General features: G+C 42.8%; 1 protein-coding gene across 5 annotated transcripts in view; it reads right to left on the bottom strand.

Moving 5' to 3' along the window:
- atp13a2 (ATPase cation transporting 13A2) overlaps positions 1–21,005 on the bottom strand; it is a 38,192-nt gene that overhangs the window by 1,144 nt on the left and 16,043 nt on the right. For 4 of the 5 annotated variants that reach the window (XM_077515105.1, XM_077515107.1, XM_077515106.1 and 1 more), the window contains exons 3-28: positions 20,722–20,889; positions 20,105–20,163; positions 19,946–20,012; positions 19,802–19,881; positions 19,186–19,263; positions 18,439–18,508; positions 18,182–18,316; positions 18,027–18,093; positions 17,785–17,916; positions 17,140–17,301; positions 16,367–16,477; positions 16,235–16,281; positions 15,963–16,151; positions 15,624–15,830; positions 15,376–15,486; positions 12,501–12,657; positions 11,132–11,243; positions 10,914–11,038; positions 10,668–10,828; positions 9,116–9,208; positions 8,940–9,019; positions 7,674–7,826; positions 2,055–2,151; positions 1,755–1,978; positions 1,494–1,645; positions 1,234–1,406 (exon numbers count right to left, since the gene is read on the bottom strand). In XM_077515105.1, the coding sequence (XP_077371231.1) occupies positions 1,234–1,406; positions 1,494–1,645; positions 1,755–1,978; positions 2,055–2,151; positions 7,674–7,826; positions 8,940–9,019; positions 9,116–9,208; positions 10,668–10,828; positions 10,914–11,038; positions 11,132–11,243; positions 12,501–12,657; positions 15,376–15,486; positions 15,624–15,830; positions 15,963–16,151; positions 16,235–16,281; positions 16,367–16,477; positions 17,140–17,301; positions 17,785–17,916; positions 18,027–18,093; positions 18,182–18,316; positions 18,439–18,508; positions 19,186–19,263; positions 19,802–19,881; positions 19,946–20,012; positions 20,105–20,163; positions 20,722–20,889 (3,210 nt within the window). Of the gene's footprint in view, positions 1–1,233; positions 1,407–1,493; positions 1,646–1,754; positions 1,979–2,054; positions 2,152–7,673; positions 7,827–8,939; positions 9,020–9,115; positions 9,209–10,667; positions 10,829–10,913; positions 11,039–11,131; positions 11,244–12,500; positions 12,658–15,375; positions 15,487–15,623; positions 15,831–15,962; positions 16,152–16,234; positions 16,282–16,366; positions 16,478–17,139; positions 17,302–17,784; positions 17,917–18,026; positions 18,094–18,181; positions 18,317–18,438; positions 18,509–19,185; positions 19,264–19,801; positions 19,882–19,945; positions 20,013–20,104; positions 20,164–20,721; positions 20,890–21,005 lie in introns of those variants that run through there. The other variant, XM_077515108.1, reaches the window with a different exon arrangement.

Genomic DNA, 21,005 nt, shown 5'->3' with positions numbered 1-21,005 from the left:
AATGCATCAATTTTGTTTACGCAGCACAGTGTTGCAGTGAGTGCAACAACATCTACATTGGAAAAACCAAGCAACCATTTTACAAACACATGGCACAACAAAAGGAGAGCAGCTTCTTCCTGCCCTTCTGGATTAAGATTTAGATTTCAGTTTACGCAATTCAACTTTTGCTGTTAAAGGCAGGGTCTGTCGTTTTCACTCAGGAAAATGCACTTTTTCAATACCGGATGTACACACTTTAACTCTTTCTCAGTCTACACATCTGGGCTTATGTTAATGTTTGGTGGTGATTTTTTTCTAAACCCCCACCCCTCCAGCCTGTATTTTGCCATTTTGTGTTTGTTTTGTAAACAGCGGGTCGTTTCTCTGGACAGACAGTGTTTATACCCCTCCAGCCAATCGCAGGGGGGGGGCATCCATGCGTGCTGTCGTTGCCGTGGGAGTGACATCACAAACGGCCCCGTCTCCGACATGCCCCCCGCCACCCCCTGCTCTGCGACTGAGGGAGAATGAATCTACAGTACATATAATGTTACTTGCACTTCAGAACTATAATGGGAGTAAAAAAACAAAACAAAAAGAAAAAAGATCATTCCTAAATCATCCGCGTAGACACAGTGTTTCTTAAAGGGGAAGCAAAATCCACCTGTTTTGATCCATCTCTGGGGATGGCCATGTTGCCGCTTATTGTCAACTGAAAATGACAGGTCTTGGCATGCTAACATCACATGACTAAACCCATGAAAACAGCTGAGCTGTGGCTGGTTGTTACCTGAGCCATTAGGCACTATGATGTAATTTTCAGTTGACAGCAAATGGCAAAATGGCCACCGCCTGAGACGGATAAAAATGGGTGGAATTTGCTGCTTAACTCATATTCAACAAATACAATATTAATCAGAATGTCATGTTTAGACTAGTGGGGGCTCATAGCGAACAGATTGAATTTTTTTATTTATTTATTTGACTTCCTTTTTAATTAATGTGTAAAGAAAATGCAGAAGAATGGGGTATATGCCACGGAAAAGGCGGCACTGTTTTTGCACATCAGTTTGGTTCCGGTTCGGTTTGCGACGTGTGGGCTGCGTCAAAATACTTGTGCTTCCGACTTTGTGCCCCTCGGTTGCGCGTTCGTAACCTAGACCGGAACCAAACTGATGTGCAAAATCACGTCCCGTCTCTTCCGTGGCATATACTCCATAGCGACGCTTCCACACTCTTGGTGACACTCACCTCCACAACAAAACAAACGAGGAAATTGAGAGCAGCCAGAGCGACAAGCAGTATCCTAAAATTCAAGTCAGTGAAGTCACAGAGCTGCATTATCTTCATGAAGAAAGATCCGGGATACAACACAAGACATGTCATCAGAGCAAACAGAACGAGGAGTAAACACAGGAAAATCACTGCAATGAAAACAAGGGGGGAAAAAATTAAAGAATACTGGATTTTAAAGCAAGAAACAAAATGGATAACGCATGAATACCTCTTACCGTTGTGGTAGAGAACTTTCTTGTGGGGGTGACCCTTCGTGACCACCACAGCCATGAAGATATACTGGAAACCAGACAAGGAAAACACGCTGGTGTTCTCCATGTTGGGTAAATTGCCAGTCCCAAACACCGTGGAATTGAGGGGGGTATACCTGAGGGGAAATCAATCACTTTCAGGAACATCAATTAACTGATTGTTAAGAAAACAATCAGACTTTTGATTCATCTAAACTTCATTCACGTTTTTGATGTTGTACTGACCAATCCTGTGAGGTGGTGATGAAGAGCGCAGACAGCTGACCCAAGATCATCATGGATATGTGGAGGAAGAGGCTTCCTAAGACGGGCAGAGCCAGCAGATTGGCTGGAGGCCGATTGGGGCACAGTTTCTCACTGGGGCTGCCTTTCCCCATCACGATAGCAAGCAGAGTCACCAGCGCGACATCAATGAACAGGAACTGCAGGTCAGCCAGATTGGTGCTCAACTAGGCAAGATTTCAGCGTGTTACAAGAATACTGTGGTACTTTCATTTTCCTGTACGTATTAGCTGGCGGACTCACTGTGTATAGGATGAGCACAGAGCAGAACTGAATCATGCTGTACATGGCCATGTATCTGAAGAGGCTGAATGCAGTGACAAGGGAACATCGACCTTCTCTGCAGAAACGAGAACAAATCAGACGTTGTCCACATTTAAATCCATCCATCCAACCATCTTCTTCCGCTTATCCGAGGTCGGGTCGCGGGGGCAGCAGCTTTAGGAGGGAAACCCAGACTTCCCTCTCCCCAGCCACTTCAACCAGCTCCACCGGCGGGATTCCAAGGCGTTCCCAGGCCAGCCGAGAGACATAGTTTCTCCAGCGGGTCCTGGGTTGTCCCCGGGGCCTCCCGCCGGTGGGACATGCCCGTAACACCTCCCCAGGGAGGCGTCCAGGAGGCATCCGAACCAGATGCCCGAGCCACCTCAGCTGGCTCCTCTCAACGCGGAGGAGCAGTGGCTCGACTCTGAGTCCCTCCCGGATGACCGAGCTTCTCACCCTATCTCTAAGGGAGAGCCCGGACACCCTGCCGAGGAAACTAATTTCGGCCGCTTGTATCCGGGATCTTGTTCTTTCGGTCACGACCCACAGCTCGTGACCATAGGTGAGGGTCGGAACGTAGATCGACCGGTAAATCGAGAGCTTCGCCTTTTGGCTCAGCTCTTTCTTCACCACGACAGACCGATACAGAGTCCGCATCACTGCAGACGCTGCACCGATTCGCCTGTCAATCTCTCGCTCCATTCTACCCTCACTCGTGAACAAGACCCCAAGATACTTGAACTCCTCCACTTGGGGCAGGATCTCATCCCCGACCCGGAGAGGACACGCCACCCTTTTCCGACTGAGGACCATGGTCTCGGATTTGGAGGTGCTGATCTTCATCCCAACCGCTTCACACTCGGCTGCGAACCGCTCCAGTGAGAGTTGGAGATCCTGGCTGGATGAAGCCAACAGCACCACATCATCTGCAAAGAGCAGAGATGCAATGCTGAGGCCACCAAACCGGACCCCCTCAACGCCTCGGCTGCGCCTAGAAATTCTGTCCATAAAAGTTAAGAACAGAATCGGTGACAAAGGGCAACCTTGGCGGAGTCCAACCCTCACTGGAAACGAATCCGACTTACTGCCGGCAATGCGGACCAAACTCGGGCAACGGTCGTACAGGGACCGAACAGCCCGTATCAGGGGGCCTGGTACCCCGTACTCCCGAAGCACCCCCCACAGGACTCCCCGAGGGACACGGTCGAACGCCTTCTCCAAATCCACAAAACACATGTGGACTGGTTGGGCGAACTCCGACGCACCCTCAAGGATTCTGCTGAGGGTGTAGAGCTGGTCCACTGTTCCACGGCCAGGACGAAAACCACACTGCTCCTCCTGAATCCGAGATTCAACTTCCCGACGGACCCTCCTCTCCAGCACCCCTGAATAGACCTTACCAGGGAGGCTGAGGAGTGTGATCCCTCTGTAGTTGGAACACACCCTCCGGTCTCCCTTCTTAAAAAGGGGGACCACCACCCCGGTCTGCCAATCCAGAGGCACTATCCCCGATGTCCACGCGATGTTGTAGAGGCGTGTCAACCATGACAGTCCCACAACATCCAGAGTCTTTAGGAACTCCGGGCGGATCACATCCACCCCCAGGGCCCTGCCAACTGAGGAGCTTTCCAACCATCTCAGTGACTTCGACCCCAGAGATAGGAGAGCCCACCTCAGAGTCCCCACACTCTGCTTCCTCAAAGGAAGACGTGTCGGTGGAATTGAGGAGGTCTTCGAAGTATTCTCCCCACCAATTCAGGACGTCCCGAGTCGAGGTCAGCAGAACCCCATCGCCACTATACACAGTGTTAATGGTGCACTGCTTTCCTCTCCTGAGACGCCGGATGGTGGACCAGAATTTCCTCGAAGCCGTGCGGAAGTCGTTTTCCATGGCCTCACCGAACTCCTCCCATGTCCGAGTTTTTGCCTCAGCAACCGCTGAAGCTGCGTTCCGCTTGGCCAGCCGATACCTGTCAGCTGCCTCCGGAGTCCCACAGGCCAAAAAGGCCCGATAGGACTCCTTCTTCAGCTTGACGGCATCCCTTACCGCTGGTGTCCACCAGCGGGTTCGAGGATTGCCGCCGCGACAGGCACCTTACGGCCACAGCTCCGATCGGCCGCCTCAGCAATGGAGGCGCAGAACATAGCCCATTCGGACTCAATGTCCCCCGCCTCCCCCGGGACAAGGGAGAAGTTCTGCCGGAGGTGGGCGTTGAAACTCTTTCTGACAGGGGATTCAGCCAGAAGTTCCCAGCAAACCCTCACAATACGTTTGGGTCTGCCAGGTCGGGCCGGCATCTTCCCCCACCATCGGAGCCAACACACCACCAGGTAGTGATCAATTGACAGCTCCGCCCCTCTCTTCACCCGAGTGTCCAAAACATGCGGCCGCAAATCCGATGACACGACTACAAAGTCGATCCTCGAACTGCGGCCTAGGGTGTCCTGGTGCCAAGTGCACATATGGACACCCTTATGTTGGAACATGGTGTTCGTTATGGACAATCCGTGACGAGCACAGAAGTCCAATAACAGAACACCGCTCGGGTTCCGATCAGGGGGGGCCGTTCCTCCCAATCACGCCCCTCCAGGTCTCACTGTCATTGCCCACGTGAGCGTAGAAGTCCCCCAGCAGGACGAGGGATTCCCCAGGGGGAGCGCTCTCCAGCACACCCTCCAAGGACTCCAAAAAGGGTGGGTACTCTGAACTGCTGTTTGGTGCATATGCACAAACAACAGTCAGGACAGGTCCCCCCCACCCGAAGGCGGAGGGAGGCTACCCTCTCGTCTACCGGAGTGAACCCCAACGTACAGGCGCCAAGCCGAGGGGCAATAAGTATGCCCACACCTGCTATGCCCCTCTCACCGTGTGCAACTCCAGAGTGGAGTTGGACTCTCGTCCAACCCCTCTCGAGAGGATTGGTACCAGAGCCCAAGCCGTGTGTGGAGAGTGACTATATCTAGTCGGAATTTCTCTGCCTCACACACCAGCTCCTTCCCTGCCAGAGAAGTGACATTCCATGTCCCAAGAGCTAGCTTCTGTAGCCGGGGATCGGACCACCAAAGTTCCCGCCTTTGACCACCACCCAGCTCGCTATGCACCCGACCTCTTTGGCCCCTCCTGAGGTAGTGAGCCCATAGGAAGGGGGACACACGTTGCCGGCCGGGCCCCATGGGTGAAGGCCATTCGCCTTCGAGCCCCGCCTCCAGGCCTGGCTCCAGAGGGGGGCCCCGGTGACCCGCGTCCGGGCAAGGGAAACCGTGATCCAGTGAGGTTTCTGGGGTTGGCATAAGACTCTGGTTTTGTAACCACGCAGGAGGGGTTTGGTTGGTGCTGGATTTCACTTTGATGGATTGGATGTACTGGCTTCTATGGATCTCACTCTGCCTCATCGATCCTTCCCTCCTTCCTCTCTTTAGTTTTTCCTCTGGTCTCTTAAGATCTCGCTAATTTGTTGGAATTTAGAGGCTTCCGGGGTTGGCGTAAGACTTTGATTTTGTAACCATGGGGAAGGCAGGAAGTGTTTGGTCGGTGCTGGATTTCACTTTGATTTATCTTTCTCTTCTCTTTATTTTTTCTGACCTTTTCTCTGGTCTCCTGACCATTTGAACCTCACGACTCTGGCAAGATTCTGAAGTACCTGGTTAAGGCGAAGGGTAATGGGATATTTATAAGGTTTTAGGTGACTTAATGAGTATAAATTTATACGTATTTGCACGCACACGCACGCACGCAAACGCACACACGCAAACGCACGCACACATACACACACAAAAAAAACAACAAAAAACACAAAAAAAAAGGGCAATGATGATAAGACGTCGAATCGGTAAGACTACCGAATGAGCAATTCTGAGCTCTTTTTTGAAAAAAAAAAAAAAAAAAAAAATGGAAACCGTGATCCAATATTTGTCATCATCATAAGAGGTCATCGAGCCATGTTCTGTCTGGCCCCTCACCTAGGACCTATTTGCCATGGGTGACCCTGCCAGGGGCATAAAGCCCCAGACAACATAGCTCCTAGGATCATTGGGACACGCAAACCCCTCCACCACGATAAGGTAATGACTCACGGAGGGGGCCACATTTAAATTAACAACAAATAGATGGATTGTTGGGGTCCCTCCAAAACTCACTACCTTTATACCAGTGCTTCTCAAATAGTGGGGCGGGCCCCCCCAGGGGGGTGCGAGGCTCCATCAAGGGGGGTGCGTTTGACCTCGGGGAACATTCTTTTTATTTATTTATTTATTTTTTAAATTTGTTTACTGTCCTAGAATAAAGTGCAATTGCACCTCCACTACATTAGGGGGCAGTGGCGCTCTCATTATTGGCAGAGTGTGTGCAGGGAGCATTCGCTAGGTGGTGTAGGGGTTTTGTTTGTACTGAGCATGCGCGCTTTACACACAGAAAAAAAAATCAGCACAAATTATTAGAGCCCGAGCAGCGGCGGCGCCGGTGCCTCTGCGCGGCCCTATTGTTTTTGTAGGAATTCTTCTTATTATTCTTATTCTTATTCTTATTCTCCGCAAACGATCGCATTTTTGAGACACTAAACGTGAAAAAAACTCACCAAACTTTACAGACACATCAGGCCTGGCGAAAAATTTGATATTTTAAAAGTCGCCATACATGATAACAGAAAAATGGCTCCGTAGCGCCCCCTACATAGGTTTAATTTGATGTATTTTTGTTTTGCAGGTTGTTGTTGTTTTTTTTTAATATTGTGCTCCTGAGTTAATGTTGGTGATCAGTTTGAATGCATTATTTATTGATTTTACGTAATTTTATTTTTCCGTATCATTTGGTTTGACATGCTCAGTCAAAAATTTTTGATAGTTTAATTCAGGATTTAATTTTATTTTTGAATTTCAGATGCACTTTAAATCTTTTCCGTTTCAGTTAATAAAGCTATTCTTTGTTGTAAGTTGGTCCAGATTTCTTTCTTTTTTTATTCTCTTATACGTTAATAAGGATACAGTGTTATGCAGGGGTGTGCTTATAACAATTTTATAGACAAATGATACTATTTATAGTCGCGGTGGGAGCGAGATGTTTTCTTCTTATTGGGGGGGCATGACAGAAAATTGAGAATCACTGCTTTATACAAATCTGCCCCCGACATGAGTGAAATTGGTTTGACGTGTCTTTCACAATAGGTCACATGAAAAAAAATAATAATTCAATAATTCTTGGCCAAAGCTGAACAAGAAGTCGTCCATTTTGGTCTAAGGCGGTCATTTTGGGCAAATCCCAAGGCTTGTAATTTGGCAAAACCATCCATCCATTTTTAAGTCGGGTCACCGGTGAGTTCGAGTTTATTTGAGCTAACTTTGGGCAAGAGGCAGAGGATACACCCTGGACTGATTGGCAGTCAAGAGCAAGGCACATATAAACAAACGACCAATCAAATCATATTGACACCTGTCGACAATTTAGAGCCAAAAATGCATGTTGTGAAATGTGGGCAGAAGACAAGAGTACTCGGACAAAACCCACACAGAGAAGTTCAAACCCGACCTCCTGATGTGCTAACCGCTACCCCACCGTGCGGCACAGTGCACACCTGGTTGAATTGCGTCACCATGATTGCTCACCTAATGAGCAGTGGCACACAGCTGATGTTTTCAGTCTTGGAGGTGAAAGGCGAAGCGATGGAGGCCTCCGCCTCCGACAAAGAGACCCCGACGTCAGCGGCTCTCAAGGCACCGCAGTCGTTGGCACCATCTCCGCACATGCCCACCTGGTAGCTGGCGCAAAGAAGAACATTTGAGAACTACTGCAATCAAAGTTTTGTTGTTTTTTTGTTTTGTTTTTTGTTATTTATTCCAGTGATTTTCCTAACTTATCGATGCAAATGACACTCAATTTTCTAGCCATCAACCATTAGTGTAAATGTGACTCAAATGTTTAAAGAAAAAAAAAATCTAAATTATATTTATTTTTGTAGAAAACAAACATGTACAACTGTAATCTAAATGATTATGCACAACATAGTTTCTAGTTTGTAAAAAAAAAAAAAAAACTTAAACTAGTACTATCTTGAATTTGCTGCCATTAAATATGTTAAAATGTAACTACACCTCTTAAGATTTTTCTTGATTGAAATAGTTTTGATTTGAAATTTTCTAACCTCCTAATTAGGGATGTAACGATAACAGCAATATTGTGATATAGCGATCATAAAAACTGTCATCGTCGTCATGTCACGATATTAAAAGCAGCACATATTTTTAAAAAACAGTAAGTTGATTTCCATTTGTGCAGTTCAAGCACCCTCTGGTGGGTATTTTTTTTGTGCAATTTAATTTTCATATGGCATGTTTTGGCCCTTCTATGTTTAAAATCCACTCTATTGGTCAGATGTTAGGGGAACGTAATATGCTTGTCAAACAAATCAATATGTGGAGGAACTCAATATGTGCGTGCATTAGCAAGTCAGTGCCTCAATATTAAGTGTTATTAGAGATAGTAGTTGTTTTATGCAGCATTGCTATAATGTACAAAAGCACAATATTGTGTTTTTTTTAGTATGACCTTTTTTTTTTTTTTTTTCTCTTAAATACAATATTAGGACCTTTTTCTGACACCAACCACCCCACAATATTGTGATAATTATCGTATGGTGATGTTTGGATATTGTTACAACCCTACTCATAATGTTGCAAATTATTTGCATAGACTATTTAGGAAAATCATTTGGAACGCGATGTATGGTCAGGTGAAGAAAACAAGATGCCAAAGTAGTTGTAGCAAAGTGATGGAGGGTAAAAACAAATATTAAAGCATTAAAATGCCACCTGATGCACACATTGATCATGCTCATTTAAAATATTTAAGTTCCTTCTTGTCTGTGAACTCACTTCAGTTTCTGAAACTCTTTCACCAGTTGTGTTTTCTGGTCAGGAGCCATACGTGCAAAGACTGTCGTTCGCATCAAAACCTGTGCAATGACATCATGACAAAATCAATCCAAAAGGACAGAAGATACTATTCATAGTTTTATAGCTGAAGAAAGTGGAAAACATGTTTTCATTACTTTTGGAAGATGCTCAGGGAAGTGGTCGCAAAGGGCAGCAAATGAACTGCCATTAATAGCCAAGTGATAACCCAATTCTGCCTGGTAGAGACCCTGAGAGGAGGGAAAACATAGTATGATAGGCGTATAAACTTCCGGTGCACTACTTAACGGACTGATGCCAACTTCATGATAGAAACGGCACGACTTACAGGCCAATGACACACCGTTGGACATAGCACAAGAACATGATCAAAATGTATGCAAATTAGTTAGGGATGCACGATAATACTATTTTCAACCGATACCAATAAACGAATAATTTAGAAAGCGTCGATGTCAATAACCGATAAGTACACCGATAATTGTTTGCAAAAATAACTTAAATACAAATATACTTTTGAGTCCTCCTATAGGTCGAATGATTGCAAACTTGACCACACGTACTCTGCAATCTTCCACTCAACTCTGTGTTCCAACTATGTTTTGCATTTGCATTTGCATTTTTAGGGTTGGAACACCCATGTAACTAGGGGCGTGAAAACCAAATAAAAAGAGAGGGTGAGGAGAGGATTTTATTGATATCTCTGCTTCAAAGACAACCAGTAACTCATTTTGATTTTGCCAAAACAAAAATGGTCATGTTTTAAAAAAGCAACAAAAAAACTGCGAGGGTAACATTTTGTGGAGACACAGTAAAGAAAGCCCACACTGGCGACTGCCATGTCACTATGATGCACCGTCTGTCAATATGAGGTCGCGCGCATCATGACATCGCACATATACAACACTACCATAGGAGAGGGGAGCGGTTGAAGATTTGGGCACAACTTGAGCCACAAATACAACGGATGGTTCAACGTGGCATGTCTATTATTATCGGTGGATTTCTTTATTATCTGGTTTACTGTATGATATCAAATTGGTCGATAATTGCCGATAATTATCGGCGGATTTCTTTATTATCCGTTTTATCTGTTTGACGTCAAATTCGTCAATAACTGTCGATGATTATCGGCCATCGATATCGTGCATCCCTAAAATTAGTCATGGAAAAAAAAAAGAAAGAAAAAAAAAATATTAGCATATTTCTCTCATGGAGTAAATCAGTTCTTGGGCTTTTCTATAAGATTCATAGTTTTTGTGTCATCGGGGCTTCACAACGATCAGTTCGCGATGTGGCATTCCCAGAATACTTTGCTGCGATTATAATTGACTGAATAACTTGCATACATCTGTTATTTTGTACAGGCAGTGTGTAACATGCCAGCAGTTAGGGGTGTTGCTCCTAGTCGTGTATTACATTTTTGCTATTTTTGGTGTTAAATTATTACACTGACACCCCAAGTAAAGTACAGTAGTAACTGGTACTGAAACACATGCAGACATTTATAGAAGGGTGGAGTGGCTCCTGATTATCACATTTAAATGTGTACAAAAACAATAATAAAAAAATCAAATAATTGTGCACACTGTATTGAAAATGTCAGTTACCGTACTGTATCTAATCAACACGCACATTCTGTAATTTCTCCAAAAAAGTGCTTTCGACTGATGTTTCAGTGGAACTGACCTGGGCTGTGACAATTGTGCTCTCTCTTTCTGCTATGGTGAACCTCAATGTGGGTGTGGTTTGAGCTGTGCGTGACGTGGCGTCAACAAAGATGACGCCCTCATCAGGCCTCACCATCCCGCAGTTTTGGGCAACATTGACTGCTGTTAGAATGTTGTCACCTGTCAGAGCAAAGATTGGCCATTTGGGAATGTTTTATGAATAACATAATATGGCAGAGGGACCACATTGTTAATTGTCACCCACCTGTGACCATGACAGTTCGGAGCTTGGCCAGCCTTAATGTGCGTATGACCTCGGCACTCTCTGGCTTCACCAGGTTCTTCATCATCAGCAGGCCCAAGAACTGCATGTCGTTCTCTATCTCCCCTCTGTGGATAAATATTGCACAGTTTGTCCAGTCCTACCCGTTTCAGTATTTCCATAGAACAGAATTACGTGACTGACCAAGAAAGGAATCTCACCGTTCGGTGGCACTTAGATCGGCGCTTGTGTCCAGCGGTTTATAACTAAGAGCAAGAACTCGAAGACCTTCACTGGAAAAGCTGCATAGTTTCTTTGAGAATTGTGGTGGCACTGTAATCAGAATATATCTTATTCAGTACTGATAGATCATCTAATATGAAAAATGTCCCAAATCATGAAAAAAATGGTTGAAAATTAACTCTATGAACTGGTCTGTCATTTTTTTCTGCCTCTATTCTTGTCATTAAAATGATGATCAGACCGCATTTTATAGCCAATTTTGTAAAAATTTAATACATTCAAAAGTGGGGATGTAACAATATCCAAACATCACGATACAATATCACGATATGAAGGTCACAATAAAATAATTATCAATTTATCACGATATTGTAAGAAGGTTGTCGATATGAAAAAAGGTCACAATATTGTATAAAAAAAAAAAATAAAAAATAAAAAAGCGCTTGCACCAAAATAAATATTTTCTGCTTTTGTACATAACAGCTATGCATATAAACAACCTACAATCACAATATTGACACTTATTTGCTAATGCACATTGAGTTCCTCCACCTATTGACTCGTTTCATAAGCATATTATGTTCTCCTTAGCGTAGATTTTAAACATAGACGGGCCAAAGCATGCCTTGTGGAAAATTAAACAACCCTAAAAAAATAATAATAATAATAATAATAATAATAAAAACTAGCCACCAGAGGGTGCTAGAAATGAACAAATGGAAATCAACTTAACTTTTTTTTTAACAGATGTGCTGCTTTTCATATCGTGACACGATGAAGACGATATTGCGGCAGTTTTAAAGAGGTACTTGACTAATTGAGCCATTTTCAGCAGTGCAAAGTTAATATTTTGTCTATAATTAATGTGATAACCTCATTATTTTTCATGAACAATTAATACCTTTAAAAACTAATTTTTTCACTTGCTGTCGACTGATGATGACAACATCACTTGTACTGAGGAAGTAGGTAACAACCAATCATGGCTCACCTGTTTTCTGGGTTTGGCCAGTAAACTGAGCCATGATTGGTCGTAAAAATATTAACTTTTCACTGCTGAAAATGGCTCAATGTGTCAAGTATCCCTTTAATATTGGGATATTATGATATTGTTACATCCCTATTCAAAAGGGTTAAAATACTTTTTTCTCCCACTGTATGAATTAAAACAGGTGTTCACACAGGTTAGTTTTTGCAGCTTCCGCCATAAACTGTCTGTCACTCACTCACTGGCATAGACAGATGAACATTATTTGTGCTAAATAATAATTTTCAGACCAACTGAGCAGTAGCTGGGAATAACTTTACGGCACATGAAAAATCACAACATATCACTGAATGTCTGACCAGTTTCTTGTCGGCAGAGGCTCGCCACCATCTCTGGAGAGCCCTTCATGAAAGCTAGAGCAGAGCGCCCACCGCAGGCCACCGTCACCACACTCATCCTCTGCAGGGCCGAAGTGAAGGGAAACCGCTGGACGATTGCCACAGGCTCACTGGTGGACTAAAAGAAAATTGATGGGGCAGGTCAAAGTTAGGAGTGCGTGGAAACACAAGATAAATATACTTTTTTTCAATGCTGCATAGCATACAGCTGCCAAAATTAATTGACAAGTAATCGACTATCAAATTAATCAACAATTATTTTAATAATTCAGTAATTTTTTGGTGATATTTTTTAATTTAAAATTGTCCAAATCCTCTGATTTCGACATATCAACAGTAATTGTTCACTGATTTCTGTAAGTCCTTCATGAAAAAAAGACTGATTATCTTCTGTTTTTAATCAAAATAAGACATTTGCTCACATCTGCTTTTACTTTGGAAAGCAATTACCAAACCAGTAACAGTACAACTTCATCCATCCATCCATCCATCCATTTTCTTGACCGCTTACTCCTCACAAGAGACGCGGGGCAGTACAACTTCAATACTCCTTTTTATTGGTCACTATACGAATGTGAAGTATGAACAGAAATCAGGGGAAAAAATGTTTTTGTAATACACTTTATACTGCAATATAAATGAATCTAATTAGCTGATTAATCAATTCTAAAATATTCGATAGTGACAGCTAGGGCTGGGAAAAAAAAGTCGACCAAGTCGACTAGGTCGACTTTAAAAATAGGTCGACTGGAAAATTTAAGTCGACGCTCCGCCCGGAACCATTTTTGCGCCGTCGCCGTCCATGTTTCACACGGACCTTTTATGCCACCGCGCAGAGTGTGTTGCGAACTTCAGTGAGAAGAAGGCGGCCAGAGTAATATTCATTTATTTATTTTTTAAATGACTCCTGTTTGTTTGGTCTGATTGGTTGTTTGAATTTGGAGGTGTGTTGCACAGCCGCCATTAGCCTAACTGCGCATACAGTTCTTTTACTGCAAGTGTACATGTACACTCGTACAGTATTTACAATATTTATTAGTTAAGAATATGTCCTCATTGGTTGCACTATTTTAAAATGGAGGAAAAGCGAATGGATAAGAGGACAGAGGTACAGGCTCTTCTAAACATTTGGGAGAGGAAGAGAGCGCGACTTTGAATCGGAGTCACCAAGCCACCATGCACGTTATTACTGCCAAGCTTGGTTGGTGAGGTGAACAGCTAAAATGCTCACACGACCCTCAAAAAGTCTGTAAAAGCTGCAAAGATACACCAGGACTTTTAAACGCTCATGGATCAGTACAGCGGCATGACTGCCGAGTGAATGGGACGGCCAAATCGACGCCACGGTTCATGGATACCGGAGCAATAACATGGATTCAGCGCGTCACGGATAGACAAAGGTAAACACGACAACAGAAATGCTTGTAATATTGTCATTTATTTCGCTCCCTCGTGTAGCGCTTGGCAGCTGCTTAATTGTGTGACTGTCACTTTCTATTAGTCAGCAGTTATTTATTTTTCTGCGACCGGCAAATCTCCTGCGAGCGTTATTTTGCCGTGAACACTCGGAACGAAAATTCTTGGCCTGCCGTGAATACCACGATTGCTTATAGACATTCACATGCGCATATGAATAACACAAATGTGCACGACCAGTTCGCTGCGGCGTCGTGGTGGCCGTTTTGTCGAGTCAAACACATTTCACTGGGAGTTGGCTTAGTGTTTCACGGCAACGTAGGCAAAGTTTTTCAATTTTTCCACTCATCGGTCCGTGACAGAATAACCCCCCTCACAAACACGGCTTGAATCGCAAAGCCACGTCATCTTGGTCGCGAAAGAAGAGCTTATTCTCCTCGGTGTTAAAAAAAAAAATATATATATATATATATATCCCATCGGCGTGACAAAATTACACTCGGTGATCAGTTGCTGGTCACGGCAAACAACTAACAAACAAACAAACAACCACCATCGCCTGTGTTTTAATGACCATACAACACTGAAATGAAGGGAAGGGCATGAAGAAGTTGTATGTATGTGCGTGCGTGCATGGCTGCGTGCGGGCGCGCCGCAGTCAGACTAAATTAAAGACTATTACTGTACAGGAAATATAAGGAACAATGGGTTTTATATCCAGATTATCCACTCAATTCAACACATGTTCAACATTTGCGGCGTCAAATCTAAAAAAAAGAAAAAATCTATGTATATTTTGACATGCACTTGGTTTTTACTGCAACCTACAGGAATGACAAGCCAATCGGTTTACAGTGTTCCCTTGTTTTTCACTGGGGTTAGGTTCCAAAAAATACCCGCAGTATGTGAAATCCGTGAAGTAGTTAGCTTTATGTTTTACATTTATTATAAATGTTTTAAGGCTCTAAAACCCCTCACCACACATATTTATACACTTTTCTCAGGGAGGCTTTTACATTTTTTCACATTTAGCTCTTGTTTTAACATTCAATGTTCAGACCTTCAGAAATTTTATAAAATAGGCATATTGTTGTTAAAAAAATGCATGCAAAATTGAACTTAAAAAAAATCTGCGAAAAGTGAACCACGTTATAGCGATGGAACATTCTATAGTTTTTGTTTTTTCATTTATTTAGCTTTTTATGTATCACTGCATTGCGTCTTTCAATCAATTACATTTTCGTGAAAACATGGATGAGATATGAGCATCGAGTATTTTGGTTGCACGACAGCACAAGCCAAGTCTGCCTGTCCAAAAAGAGTCACAGTTCTATAACACTGACTGCCAAATCTGAATTATGAAGGGAACATTTCATTGAAAAAAAATTCATAGGTTATTGGTAGTGACAGAAAGACTCACAGTTGCATGAAAAGGAAGCACCCTTGGAGGATGTCTCATTACAGCTAACACTCGGTGCCCTCCAAACTCGGCATCCAGCTCACCACAGTCTTCCCCTGGTTCCTGAAGTGTCTGGGATGGAACACAAAATTGTGGTTCAGTCGACGTTCAAGTAGGTAAATAAAGTGTCAACCGACTAAATTCCTCTTTAGACATTGTCAGCTGTCACACTGAAATTGCATGTCGAAATACAACTTTCTGACTCATACCCAACCAGTGGATTGAAACATTTTTAGCTCCAGAGGGTCTCCAATGGGCTTCCCTTGCAGCAGGGCCAGAGTGTGACAGCAAGCCAGGCACGAGAACATCGGCCCTGGCGGGAGAAGTCCCGGGTCAGAGACCACATCGGAAAAACCGGCACATCCACCCTCCATTACTCCCCACACGTCCAGCCCCTCCTCGGTCAGAGTTCCTGTCTAGAGAATGCAAAGTAGGAGTGAGAGCCCATTTGGGGTGATACCTTTAATAATTCAAGGGGATACAACACAGTGATTATTTTGGGGTACAGCCACTAACTTGAGGATTTACGGTGTGCATATCACACGCACCTTGTCAAAACAAAAGAGCGACACCTTGCCACAAACATTGATGCGTGGCGGACTAATGCAGAAGATGCCTTGATTCTTCAGTCTGTGCTGGGCATAGATGGTGCCAATGGTGATGGCGGCAGGTAGAGCCGGAGGCACCACTATGGTGATGATATCCACTACCCGAATTACCAAATGAAACCAGCTCATCTAGACACACGCAGAGACTGAATTGGTTGGAATGTCAAGAAGTTCCCAGGTTTATTTTCCTAGATGTTAGCGTGCACACTTACATCATATTGTAAGAGAATAACGAAGCTGTAAATGGTCCCAATAAAAGCTGTAGAAAGAAGGAAAAGGGGAAACAGGAATTTAAAATCAAATTCTGATAGACACAGCCCAATGTTGGTGTTCAAAGCTCTTACCCAAAAATCCCAAGATAATCAAGAACTTTGCAGCATCTCGGTAGAAGCGAAAGTTGGTGGGTTGAGGGTACAAAATGGAGCTGACCAAGTTACCTTTGGCAGTAAAAAAACCTGTAGATGACAGACAACAAGTGCATGAACTAGCTTTGCATACACTATAGCAAATAGAGATGGGCTAAATATCTTTACTCGAAGAGGAAGAATTAAAGAAATCGTTCTAAAAATAGATATAATTTTAATGTGATGGGTGAATCTCTAGATGTCCCTGTTTCGATGGAAGCAGGGTTATTATAGTTTTGGAATTTTTCATTTCAATTAGTTTTTATTTAATTTTAGTTAGTTTTTATTTAATTTTGAGGATGTTGTTTTTTTACATTTAGTTTGTTTGAATTAGTTTTCAGGGTGGCTTTGTTAGTTTTTATTAGTTTTAGTCATTTAATAAATGCTTAGTTTTAGTTAGTTTCAGTATTATTATTTTTTTAATGTGTTTTCGTTGTGCACAATATTAAAGGCCCAGTCTGCCGTTTTCACTCAAGAAAAGGCGCTTTTTAAATACAGAATTTAAACAAACAAACTACTTCTCAATTTACAGCTATGGGCTTCTCTTAATGTCTGGTGGTGATTTTTTCCTGGGGCAGGTTGAGTCACTTTTCTTTATCAGGATTACTCCATGAAATGAGCTTCAGGTTTTGTGCTAATTAATATAAGAATAGATGTTGGGCCCTGCTACAAACAATCACATTCACATCCTAGATAACCCTATTTTTACTTACCAGTGCCTGTGACTACGGCAACAGCACCAGCATCACCAGGGCCTCCTCCTTTGGCCCGGATGATTTGTGTTCCACAGAAAAGTGTGTGTTTGCGCTCAGTGTCTGAGCTATATTTTCTCTCTGAATCCATCAGGGGAGTTTTCAGCACTGGGACACTCTCACCTGAACACAAGTAATAGTTAATAATGTCTTGCATTTTTACATACATATACAACACATCAATAGACAGACCTGCACAATTCAATGAAATCTAAAAAATAGATCATCATCTGATTTTAAAAACATTATATGCATTATTGAAGTCTGTTTTCTCTTATTGCATTTTTATTTCATCAGCCATCAATGGGCGGAAGGCGGGGTACACACTGTCGCCAGCCAATAGGAGGGCAGGTGATGAATTATGTACTGCTATGGATGTGATCTATTATTACATTCTGGACGTCAGCTTGATCCTTACTCAACTAGCGTTCTTTAACTTTCACACTTTCACTAGTGGCGGAGGTCTGTGCCCCTGATGCAGCTCTTGGATTGAATCTCATTTCCGTATATTATATTGTTTCATGGGCTTGTGTTATTCTTATGTCATCAACACAAGGAAGCATAAATGATCTTTACTAAAGTTCTGAGCTGGCCGTGTGTGCTGACCTGTCAACATGCCCTCATTGATCAGACACTCCCCTGCCAGCAGGGCAGCATCACAAGGCATCAGCAGACCATCCTTAGGTAAACAAATGCAGTCACCAGGCACCAGCTCCACTGAACTAACGTTCTCCTGCTCTGAGACAAAATGTGTAATAGATTTTTTTTTTTTTTAAACATCTATGCCACATAGAACTGAAAATGTTACATTAAATCAAATTGACACAATATTGAAGAAAACCAAATACCTCCAGACTTTCTTATCACTCTGACATTAGTGACCAAGCGGGCCATGTTGTGAAGAATGACACTTTGCTGTGGAGTAAAACAATTGCTATTGTTTCTATAAAGCACATTATCATCATTCACACAAAATCAGTGTAAATCAAGACCAAAGTCTCACCTTGCGGATCTCATAAAGTGAGATACAAATGGAGATAAGAGAAATTAAAAATATACTCGTGGAGTAGGCATAATATTCATCTAACGTCCACAGGACCATACTGAATAACTGGAATACATAGAAGGGGTTTAGGACCTAAAAGGAGAAAATAAAATCTTGATCAACATATTGTAATGAAATGATCAAAGAAATACATACTGGGGGTATTGAATAAATACAAAGCAAAATACAAAATAAGTGAAATATAACCATATCACCTCTTCAATTAATAGTTTGAAGTAAGATTTCACAGGTACATCAATCAGATTAAGCCCATACACTTGTCTCCTATAAGGATGGACACACAAAAAGTGAAACCAACAAAACAAAAGTTGCCAACACTGAGGGAGTGACTCATACTTGCAAATGTTATTCTACCACAACAACGAAGGAAGGGCCATATTCTCACGGTCATGCATACGACTTTTAACACACCTGGCTTGTACATGTTTCTGCTATGCACATTTTCCCAGCAATCAATAATCAGCAATTAGCTGAACAGTGTCTTAGAGGAAATACAGTTTTTAATTCACTGCCAGTCATTATAGAAAATTTTTAAATTTCCAATACTCACGCGATATTACATTCAATTATTATATATAAACCGAATCTACCAAATAACAGAATAGACTCCCTACTTTTTGCCCCGTCCCGTTCTTTTATAATTGACAGTAGAAAAATGTAGGTTTGCCAAAATACAGCCATTTCTCCCATGGACTCTGAAACTGTGTTTATTTCGTATAAAATGGGGCAATGATGTCATCTACCGGTGGTTGGGCATCAGTAAAGTTGTTTCCAAGTTTGATATTTACAGTGGAGCATGCTCAGATTCGCCCCCATTTAGCACCGCTCTAAAAAATACAATTGACAAGTATACTTGTCAAAGGCAATGAATGAGTTAATATACCATTAAATGAAGCCGTAAAGCAAACAGGTCAAACACTCAATAATGTCGCCTTGTTCACCTCAGATTCTGCTCCAGGTGACTCAAACCATTTTGGAAGCCATGAAGGTCTTTGCAGGTCCAGTCCTCATTGAGGACACTACAGTCAAAAACAAAACCATGATTGATATTACTGACACACTCTCAATGTGTAATCTTGAAGGGGATCGTTCGGCTTTTTAGACATGAATCTCTATTTCATCCTCACCTCCAGTGTGTGCGATCAGCACTGACTTACCCCTGACAGCGTTCTGTGACACGAGTTCTGGTCCGGTGTTGTACGAGAGGAAAATAGTCCAGCAAGCTGGCTGGTGTCACGGCAATAAAGCGTTTTTCTTCTAAAAACAATTTGTGTTCAAAAGAGTGATATATTTGCATCATTAAACTCCTTTTCTGAAAAAAGTCAGACTCCATTACCGCCAGGCACTGCTTTTCTGTTCGTTCGTATTACTGCGCGGCGCCCTGTAGACAGTTGACGCCAGTCAGTGCTGATCGCACACACTGGAGGTGAGGATGAAATAGAGATTCATGTCAAAAAACCCAAACTATCCCTTTAAAGGAAAACGTTTGTGTGATTTAATACTGCTCAGAACCAAAATTAGACGTGCCTAGTGTTCGCTAAATTCTTTTCACATTACCTGACAAGACAGAAAGCTGCCTTCATGTCCAACCATATGTAGCGAAGGCCTTCAAACAGGAAGTAGCGCAGAAATGTTTTCTGTAAAGAAACATTGACAAGGTTGCCGAGCACTACACTAATTTCACATTTAAATAAAACTCACCTTCTCCTGGTAAAGCTGAACTGTGTCCCTCCATTCTGTAACCCCTGTATCTCCCAATAATTCCAAACTATTACAGAGAGAAAAATAGCACAATAATGGTAACACTTTTTTTTCCCCCCCAGACATGCACAAAGTCAGCTCTTAAAGTTCAAAGTTCACCTGCCATCCTCCAGCTCCTCTGTGAGTACCTCTACCACATGGTATCGGCCAAAACTATCCTGAAGGCAAAAAGACAAGACAAATATATGAGTACAGTAGCTTGTACGGGTGTACCAGTACCTTGTTTGTTCATCCATGTATAATGAAAGGTAGTAATTTAACCCAAAAGTTCCCAGCCACCAGGCCACAGACTGGTACTGGGCCGCACAGAGAGAATGAACACAAAACTTGGTTGATCATCAAGAGACTGAAAAAAGGTTGATGTTGAAATTCAGATCATGCCTCTGCCTGAGTAAAAGCCGTATGTCCATAAGTTTAGCTAGAATGTGTGTGTGTCTGATTTTAGGGAGAGGGGTGGGGAGTTTTTGCGTGAATGATTTTAATCTGTAAAGCACTTTGAATTACAAGATCTGAAGAAAAGGCCCTTAAGCCTCAAAGCTATCACAAATAGAAGAAAAGAAACACACAATTGGAGCACTTTTTTGAAAAGAGGAAAATGTCAAATGATGAGACAAAAGAGTCTAAACCACTTCTACACTTCTCTAAAGCACAAGCTACTACAGAGCTCCGGTCCGTCATAGAAATCACAAATAGAGAGATGAAATCATTGTTCTTACTCGTATTAGCACAAAATCTGCGAGCCCGAGAGGACAGGGACGGCAGCGTGCCAGAAGAGATAGTCGGGGGCGCCAGTGAAACACAATCAGGAGAACACCCAGGGAGAACACGGCCATGAGGTGACACAGCCACACCCGCCATCGGACCCACTTGTATCCCTGGGCATCCTGGTGAGAGGCAAAAAATAAAAAATAAAAAATAAAACAAGGTTCTACTTTTACTGAGTAATGCTTGCTTTGTTTTGTTTTAGGTTGATGGTGGTTATTGGAATATTCTTTGATTT

The sequence above is a fragment of the Festucalex cinctus genome, chromosome 2 (genome assembly GCF_051991245.1).
Source record: "Festucalex cinctus isolate MCC-2025b chromosome 2, RoL_Fcin_1.0, whole genome shotgun sequence".
Classification (NCBI taxonomy): Eukaryota; Metazoa; Chordata; class Actinopteri; order Syngnathiformes; family Syngnathidae; genus Festucalex; species Festucalex cinctus.
Note: the sequence above shows the minus strand (reverse complement) of the source record. Positions and strands in the feature narration are given on the sequence as shown.